The following is a 9580-nucleotide window of genomic DNA, read 5'->3' on the forward strand; positions in this document are numbered from 1 at the left end:
CGTTACAGTAATTTGACTGGAATATGTTATTGTTTTTATTTGCGCGATATTCGAAAACCAAAAGGGCGATCATTTAGGCGTAGCGCCATCTCTCGTCAAGATTTCAGACTTTCAGATCTGAAACATTTATTTTCGCATCAAACCTTGTGCATATATCATTATCAAGAGTATATAATGGGAGATATGCTATATAATGGGAGTTCTCCCATATATATACTCTTGCTTTATATATCCCATCTCCCTCTTCTATCACATCCAAGGTGAGCAACAGTGTCATTGACACTTTCATTTTAAGAAGCTGCCATCAGAATCTTCCATCTTGTTGTTGTTGTTGTTGTTGTTGTTGTTGTTGTTGTTGTTGTTGTTGTTGTTCTTCTTCTTCTTCTTCTTCTTCTTTTTCTTCTTCTTCTCTTCTGCTTCTTCTTTTTCTTCTTCTTCTTCTTTTTCGTCTTCTCTTATTTTTTCTTTTTTTTCTTTTTCTTCTTATTTATGATCATTGTCATCATATCGCCATCATCATCATCATATCCTATTATATTGTTATCATCATTGTCGTCGTCTTTGTTGTCATCAACATCATCGTCATGATGATCATAACTCTATTCTAATTCCTAGATGAAATCCACTATGAAAACTGGAGTCCTAAAGTATAAGATCGACCTAAAAATTGTCATTACAACTGATCACATGAAAAATGTTGTATGGGTGTCTAGAAAATTAAAAGAAAGAACTATAATTTTGAATGTACATCAACACTGATGTGACCTGTAAGTATATGTATAAGGAGGTCGGCTCTGTGTAGACACGCAACCAAATTGACATATGAAGTTAGCATCAAAATTATATATTCATTTGTTTGAAATTTCATGGTTTTTTAAACTGCAGTTATATACGTAGTTAGTGTGAATACATTTAGATAAGAACAAATTTCTAATACACCCCTTCTAGTAGCATTTTTTAAACATTCTAATCTTACATGCGTTGCATTGTTACTCATTGAATTACTCATTGGTTGTAGCATCGGTTAAGCCATGTCAGTAAGGGTTACAGGGATAGAGAGATATGTAAATTAGTGTATCATTATACTAAGACCCAAGTGTTGAGAGTGAGAGTACAAGTCGGCTGCTTGATTTTATCGACATTTTCTATCAATATTTTAGCTTTCTGTGCATCAAGTGGCCACAGCTATGGTAACAATTCAGGCTATCCCACGGAAAGCTCTTGTCGATGAAGTGGTGAAGATTATTGTCAACCAGTTAAGGCCAGGGCAACCTGTGACCATTGAGGCTCAGTTACAGGAAGATAAGAAAGTGTTTTATTCCTATGCACATTTTAAAGCAGACCAAACAGGGGTGGTCGATCTTGATGTGCATCCTTCTATCGGTGGATCCTACACAGGTAAATTATGAGATATATATTTGTGCAACATTGAGGGTGTTTGCATAATTCCATTACTAGAGATGTTATATAATGCAAAATAATTGTGTGGGTCAAAAATATTGTTGTGTTGTATGCATGCTGTACAACTACAACGAATAGTTTAAAAAGAGAAATCCTACCACGCTATTTTTCATTCTAACTAGGAAATGTGTTTGGGTTATGCTTTTCTGCATTCCAGTAATATGTGGGATTCCAAGAACAAGCGTACTTTACTGCAAGTTTCATAACTCGTTTTGTAATTTACTTTGGGTTTGACTTCAGACACTCAAAGATCTATTTTATTTCAATCTTCATTGCAGATGTGATGCCAATGGGACTGTTCTGCAGTCTCTTACCTGTACCCGGACAATTAAAGGGTATGAGGTTGCTTAAGAAAGATGTAGCAACTCCAATGACATTTGACCTTAGAGTATATGATGGGTTACACCATATAGCTGACACACATCATGTGGCATCATTATTAGCGAACACTACATTAGAGAGGTGGTACAAGGCTGATGGAGTAGTTGTGCAAGAGGTAGAACATGGAAACATCCGAGGGAGGCTGTTTTTGCCACAAGGTGAGTAGTTAATTTCTTAGTAAGAGTTGGAGTAAATCTATTCGTATATGGTTAGCGATGGCATTAAAAGCCTGACCATTTTAGTGATGTTTTTATTTTTCATATTTCTATAGTGTCATCTTAATCTGTGCGAACCTCTTGTTATATTGTAATAGGCACATAAATATATAGTTTATTATGCCTTTTGAATATGTGGATATACTATACTAAGAGGGATCTTATTTAAGTCTGTATTAATACTATCCTTTCAGGTCCTGGGCCATTTCCAGGCATCATTGATATGTTTGGATCTGTCGGTGGCATTGTCACGTTCAGGTCTGCACTCCTTGCCTCAAGGGGGTTTGCAGCTCTTGCCCTACCATACATGGGTTATAAAGGTCTACCAACTGACTTTGCAATCCCACTGGAATATTTTCAGGTAAAGTTGTTCATTTCTAATATAATAATACACAGAAATTGTTTCATGATAATTATTACTATGAACATATACATGTACTCTAACCATGGAAGCGCTGCATCAGTTGTATTTCTGTAATGATGCCATATCGGAATTTTTGAAAATTGTTACTAAGTGCTGCTCTGGGCAGAGTACAAGTACTGTTTTTCACTGATTCCCACAACAGGCTCCATCCTATAGTACAAACGCGTAGCCACTGTATACTTCATATGCAAAATTGATCTTTTCGTAGGAGGCTGTTGACTGGTTCAGTAGTCATCCACAGGTTCTTCCATATGGAGTAGGTGCAATGGGAGTTTCTCTTGGCGGGGAGATTGCACTGTGTATGGCTTCCTACATGGAAAACAAACATAAGGTGAGGATACAATCCGCTGATCCTGTATTACAGCATTAGCACATTATATGGAAGTCTACTAGAACAATATTAATTAATTGCTGCCTATTCTCTTTAAGTCTTCTATTATTTTTACACAGGTTAAGGCTGTCGTGTCCATAAATGGAAATACAGTTCATGGTGCTTTTATTAGAAACAAAGGGGAATACTTCCTCAACACAAAGACAGAGTGAGTATGCAATATATAAATATTTTTAGTCATACAAGCCTTCATGTGTACCTGAATTTTAAGGTCACCAATATGGTTGATAATACTGGAAGTGGTGTGGATGTACTTGTTGGCGTGAATAAAAAATTTGCAGTTATATTATGATTACACCACCATCTGTTCTTTACATGCATAGTACTGGTGACATAATTGGGGAAAATGCCATTCATTCATACCAGATTGCAAATTGATCAGCATCAATGATCACAATGAAATAGATTTTATGTGTACAGCGTGTGCATTCTCGTCGGCATGTAGTGTGTTACGTGATTCAATCAATGCCCGAATATTCTTTATTCCATCTGTTTCAGAGGTTACAAAGTCGTTGAGTATGATGAAGGCATATCATTAACAGATGTTAACAGTGAAGTACCACAAGATAGCCTGATTCAGGTACAAACAGTGGTATTGCATTTGCACATTCTCTGTTAGATATGTTATTTATTTCAGTTGCCATCCTTTTTCAGTTGCTACCAAGAAAACAAGGAGAATATGTTTGTAGAATAACAATTTTACTAAATATATAAGAAGTCAAACCAGTTACAGAATTAGGACCATAAACTAAGTATAGCTGAGAGGATCTATGTCCCCCAGGGTACTGCCGGAACGTACCCTGGTACTATCTAATATGCCGGGCCGTACCTCGCCTACTCTACTAACGAGTCTAGGGAGTCGCCTACGCCTACTCCCTAACCCTAACCCTAACCCGAACCCTAACCCTGACCCTAACCCTAACCATATCAGATAGTTACCAAGGTACGTTCCGGCAGTACCCTGTGGGACATAGACCCTATGAGCCTAAGTATAGTGCATACATATGTCAGGAACAGTTAAATGTTTATTATTTTTTGTGAAATTGAGAAAAGGCAGAACCACGTTAATACGGGTACTCGTACTTGTCACTATACTCTTTACTTGCCATAGTAATGCACTTGTTTTACATTTTAAGGCCCTGTCACTACACTTTGTTAATAATAATAGTAACCTGTATTAAGTAATAGTGATGCAGTAATACCAGTCTACAATGCAGTTCTGTTCTTACGTTACAGAAGCAGATGCACTTTTGTCAGAAATGGTGTCTGTGGTATCATTCACGAGGCAATTGTTGCAACATTGAAGAATGTGATTGCAATATTTGCCATTTTATATATGTTAACGGTATAAATCCTTAGTAATTTTCTAACTGGTATAATAAGTAGCATAATCAGTAATTTGTGTGAATACATTTTGATGCGTATTTTTCGATTTCATACTTCCACACTGTCGTCTATTCCTGCACTTGCACTCCATTTCAACTTGGACACTTCTCTCATGCCCATAGCTACATGGCATGGCCCTTTCGCAGAAGATAACTCATATGTTGCCTCTATTATTATAGGAAGCTGTTGACTGGTTCAGTAGTCATCCACTGGTATTGAAAAACGGAATAGGAACAATAGGCGTTTCTCTCGGTGGAGAAATTGGACTGTGCATGGCTGCTTACACAAGAAACAAACACAAGGTTGATCAAGAGTTATTATCAAAACAATATAAATATATTTAGCATAAATACCAGTGTGTGCGTGCGTGCGTGTGTGCATGTGTGCATGCGTGCGAGCATGTGTGTATACTATATTATCAGGCATATATATATGTTCATGATATCATGTAATGTGGGCTATTTTTATTTTGTGTGCATTGGTTGTCAATGGGGTAGGCATTTGTATGGTTAGGTGTTAATTATTGTCGTTGTTGTTTCTTTTGCAGATAAAGGCCGTGGTTTGCATCAATGGCAATTCTATCCACGGTTCATTCATACAGTATGGGGATAAGCCTTTTCCTAATAGGAGGATATTGTAAGTTTTTATTGTTTATATAACTTTATTCAACTCCTTATATTACATCTACTACAATTCATTTACTTTACACCAATTTTACACTAAACAAATGCTTCTATAGAATGTCATTTGTATATTCTAATCAAGGAGCATATTTTAACCTCTCATATTCTTAAATAAGTTAGCATATTACTAAGATAAAGATTAGACCTCTTAGTAGTAGACCATAGACCATGTGGAAATTTTTCTCAGTAATTGACACAATTTTCTAAAAAGATTTTAGGGTATGCCCCAGACCCCTTTGTATTGAGAGAGCGTGACAGAATTGTTCAGTCTCTAACATTTTTAAAGCAATTACATCCATGAACACATTTTTTGCTGACTTGTGAATAAGTGTTTAACATATAACCACATTGTTGATGTTCCTTGTAGGTGTCGTAATGGCATGGGAGGTGAACTTAAAGCACACAGTTTTGCTCAGGGAAGACAGCTGGGAGGAGAATTATACAGTTCTTCAGGAAGCATCTTCAGCAGCCGTCATCAGCAACATCTAGCAAGCTGTAAAGCCAGAAATTGAAATATCTGGAAAGCTGGGGTTGGAAGCTAGGGCATGCATTTATTATTATTATTATTATTATTATTATTATTAAATCTTTATTGCATGTAATTCAAATACAATTACGTGTATATACTGAGGACAACAGTCTTTTTCATGTAGAAAAAATCTGATAAATGCAATAGTGTTGAGCAGTTAAAATAATAAAATTCGTTTTTGTGGGAATAACCTGTTATAATGGGCATAGAGCCATAATTAATGTAGTGTGTTTAGTTAATCCTAAAGCTGATTTGGGAGATTTATAAGCAGTGTACATCCATTATTATGAGGTGCGACAGGCCAGAGTGACGAGTATTTGCAGCTTTGTTTTTGTGTGTAGTTTCCCTATCTGTCTGAGGAAGCTAATACTTGGACTCGTCTGTCTACTATGTAGTCAGTATGCGTCATTCCATTGCTGATAGATCTATTTTCATACCTAAAAATTAGTTACTGTTACTTAATTCCAACTCAATTTTGTTAGTGTCCACAATTTTATTACTGTTGGGGCAAAATGCATGAATTCTCGTTTTTGTCTGCGGTTCATTTGTAAATTATGGTTATCGAACACCTGTTTAATTTCTCCACATTCATTTGCAGTGTATTAACAGCTTCTTTGGATCAGAAATTTGTGACGTATATACATGATATCGTCAGCATATTTGGGTCGGGTTCAGTTTTCACATTTTTCGAGTTAGTTTGGTATATTGTTGATGTATATGCAGAATAGTAACGGTCCCAGTAATATCCCCTTCGGGATTCCTCTAACAATAACCCCCCATTCTGATGTGGTGTTGTTAAAAGTCTAAAGTCTTTGTGTTTCAATCAAGAAATTGATGTACATGGGGCACCTCTGAGTTGCAATCAAAGTAAATGTGCCACAGTTTCTATAGGTGCACCATGGAATGAGCAGCCTGATAACTAGAGAACAAGTGTTCATAAATTAGTAAATATCTATTCCTCAGTATCTTCCACGTCATTTCTGCAAGATGTTAAAATATTTACTTACTTACGAGATTGAACTTCATATTGGCATGGATTACAGTGTGTAATCTTGATAATGTTTTGCAATTTTAATGACCAGTTATTGTGTTACTGATGGATAATGTAACTTGCTATATCTAACAGACTTATAATTGACTTGTGTTCAGTAATAAAATATTGTGAAGTTATATCCCATTGTTTATCTTTTTTTGGTGTGTTTCTTTATGTTGTACAATGAGCATATTTCTTCAATCGATTTTAATAGCAGGAATAATAAAATATTTTGATCTGCGTTCATTCTATATATGGCAATATTTGTCCAGCCATAAAATTCGTTGTCAAGTCGGCTGATAATTTATTTGTGCTGTCTTGTTTTGTTTTGTACAGAAGAATGAAAGCAATCATTTAGGCTATTCCGCAGAAGGCTCTCTGTAGACGATGTGGTAAGATTGTGGTCAACCACTTGAACCCAATCAGCAAGTCACCGTTGGAGCACACCTGCCAGGAGGACAAAATTAAATTCGGTTTCTTATGCACATTTTAAAGCAGATGGCAATGGTTTGGTGGATCTCAGTCTGCATCCTCTATGGGTGGATCGTACACAGTGTGATGTATTAGCATGTAAATCTGTTATTTGGGCAATATTCTGTCCTATGATAATTTATTATTGCTGAGTATTCTGTCTAAATGTATTCTATAGATGAAACGTGAATGACGGTTTTCCCCATTCCAGATAGTGATGCCAATGGGCCTATTCTTGCAGCTTGTTCCAATGCCTGGGCAGAAGAAGGGTCTCAGGTTGATAAAGAAAGATGTCACAACTCCGCTGACTTTCGACGCTTAGAGTTTATGATGGATTCATCATAGTAGATGACATTGACCACAGCAACACCTATACTGGCGCTTACTTCCATTGAAAGGTCGTACCTGGCAAAGGGAGTCAGTGTGCAAGAGATAAATCATGGAAGTATACGAGGAAGGCTGTTTTTTGCCAGAAGGTGAATGTCTGCACCCAATTGGTACATTGATAAGCTTTCACTGTTTCAGTGTTATCATGCCTTTACTGTAGGGTGTGGCAGTATTGTGAAATATTGTCAGGTAGTTATCTTGTTTTCAATTACCATCAGTAATTAAATCTAAGTGATCTAATTAATCAGTGAATGTTGACAGTACTGGACCATTTTCCTGGTGTCATAGACATGTTTGGATGTGGGAAACATTGTGACATTCAGGTCTGTCTCTGCTTGCCTCCAGGGGATTTGCAACACTTTGCCTTCCATATATATATTACAAGGATCTGCCTAAGAATTTGGATGGCATTCGCTTAGAATACTTTGAGGTTGGAGTTTTTACTCTCCTTTCGTTTCCTGTTATCTAGCTCATACCACTTAAAGTAAGAATTTTGAACAAGTGTCTACAGTAAGACTAACATGTCTTAGAACACTCGTACATCAATATACTTTACCAACATGTGAAAGGATTGTAATTTATTTGTTAACTATTGTATTGATTGCATGTTGATGGCACTTGTTTATTGCTAGGCCCTGTCACTACACTTTGTTTATTGCCAGGCCCTGTCACTACACTTTGTTTAATTGGGCAGGCCTGTCACTACACTTTGTTTTATTGGCCAGGCCCTTATTTTTTGTGAAATTGAGAAAAGGCAGAACCACGTTAATACGGGTACTCGTACTTACTATACTCACGTCACTATACTCTTTACTTGCCATAGTAATGCACTTGTTTTACATTTTAAATTATTATTTTCTAGATTAAAAATTTAGTAGTAGTATCTTTTAAAGGACAAATGTCAATTGTGCATACTAATTTCTCTAGGTCGAAAATGCAGATGCTCCGATCATGTTTGTAACCAGTGGTGATGACAGATGCGTTTCGGAAAAGGAAGCTCATGCTTCTGCTGATAGGATGTCACAGCATGGCAAGCATAACTATGAGGTGTGCTTGTATCCTGGAGCTGGACATCTGGTCGAGCCTCCATACTCTCCTCTGTGCAATGCTTCTTATCATGCGGCTATGGGTGAGCTACAGAGATATATGAAAGTCAACATTCAGTGGTGTGATTTTTCTATGTATGCAAGGAACTCCTTGTCTCAATATTCAAATCTGTAGCTATGGAATCGTTGAGTTTGTGAAAAACCATTAAAATGTTTTTTAATTAAACCTCAGTATTTGTTCTAAGGTGAGATATACTAGTCCACGTTAGTAAATATATTGTAGATTTTCACCAGTTTTGTAGTACCATTAAAATAGGTGTACACTAAATTTTTGGGTTTGTTGTAGATATCTTATGAATATAATTGGTCTTGAGTTCATGTAAAAATTGTGCCTCAGAATGTACTAGCATGCCCCATTTTGCATATGCAGGGCTCAATTTTAACAGTCGTCCGGTCGTCCGTGTCGACTGGATTTTCTCTCGGGCAACTACAAATTGCTTCCGTGGTTGTCCGGTGTCCAACCTCTATAAAAAAAATTTATATTCATAATGCCGCGTTCATTTTACATATGGCCATGGTTGCACAATACGCTGCAAACGTACATGTCTAGACGCTTTGTCTGGCTTGCTTGATACAAAGTATAACATCACGTGTTTAACAACACAATGTTTCGTGTTGATTTTCAATTTTTACTCATCTGTGACTTGACACAGTGTTAGTAATGTTACTTGTGTTAGTTAACTTAATGTAAATGTTATGAAATAAATTTCATGCAACTTTTAATTACTATTATTATACATCATTCATCCCAGCATCATTTACCACATTACCAATATTTTATTCTCTTCATATAATGAGTGAAACAATGCGAATGGCCATGTCTGCTGTCACTGCAATACGTACAAAATGTACATGATTAGGCCTTTTGCTTTACAGCACTGAGCATCACGTGAGCAGAGCACATGCAACACATGTTTAAATAATATCCGGACAACCAAAACTCTTGAGGGACAACCATATGCTACTCTCTTGGTTGTCCTCCGGACAACCCAAAAAAAACCTTAAAATTGAGCACTGATCTTGTTTTAAGCCAACACATGTCCATCTACAATAATGTGGTATCAAGAAATATAAGACTTTTTGATTTAATTATTGTTATTGTTATGTGAGACC

General features: G+C 36.5%; 2 protein-coding genes and 1 long non-coding RNA gene across 4 annotated transcripts in view; all 3 read left to right on the forward strand.

Moving 5' to 3' along the window:
* The window catches only part of LOC106807913 (acyl-coenzyme A amino acid N-acyltransferase 1-like), a 14904-nt gene extending 6300 nt beyond the window's left edge, over window positions 1-8604 (forward strand). For both annotated transcript variants that reach the window (XM_014810428.1, XM_014810427.1), the window contains 7 exons: window positions 1161-1398; window positions 1740-2000; window positions 2252-2418; window positions 2690-2812; window positions 2932-3020; window positions 3371-3452; window positions 8289-8604. In XM_014810428.1, coding sequence (XP_014665914.1) covers window positions 1188-1398; window positions 1740-2000; window positions 2252-2418; window positions 2690-2812; window positions 2932-3020; window positions 3371-3452; window positions 8289-8582 — 1227 coding nt within the window. In that variant the 5' untranslated portion in view covers window positions 1161-1187 and the 3' untranslated portion in view covers window positions 8583-8604. The remainder of the gene's footprint in view (window positions 1-1160; window positions 1399-1739; window positions 2001-2251; window positions 2419-2689; window positions 2813-2931; window positions 3021-3370; window positions 3453-8288) is intronic.
* The window catches only part of LOC106807908 (acyl-coenzyme A amino acid N-acyltransferase 2-like), an 18828-nt gene that overhangs the window by 4860 nt on the left and 4388 nt on the right, over window positions 1-9580 (forward strand). The gene's annotated exons all lie outside the window — the stretch shown is intronic.
* Window positions 4048-4893, forward strand: LOC106807914. The gene is made up of 3 exons (XR_001393722.1): window positions 4048-4217; window positions 4438-4560; window positions 4806-4893. It is a non-coding gene; the product is annotated as an uncharacterized LOC106807914 (long non-coding RNA).

The sequence above is a fragment of the Priapulus caudatus genome, unplaced genomic scaffold (assembly GCF_000485595.1).
Source record: "Priapulus caudatus unplaced genomic scaffold, Priapulus_caudatus-5.0.1 Scaffold242, whole genome shotgun sequence".
NCBI classification, from domain to species: Eukaryota; Metazoa; Priapulida; class Priapulimorpha; order Priapulimorphida; family Priapulidae; genus Priapulus; species Priapulus caudatus.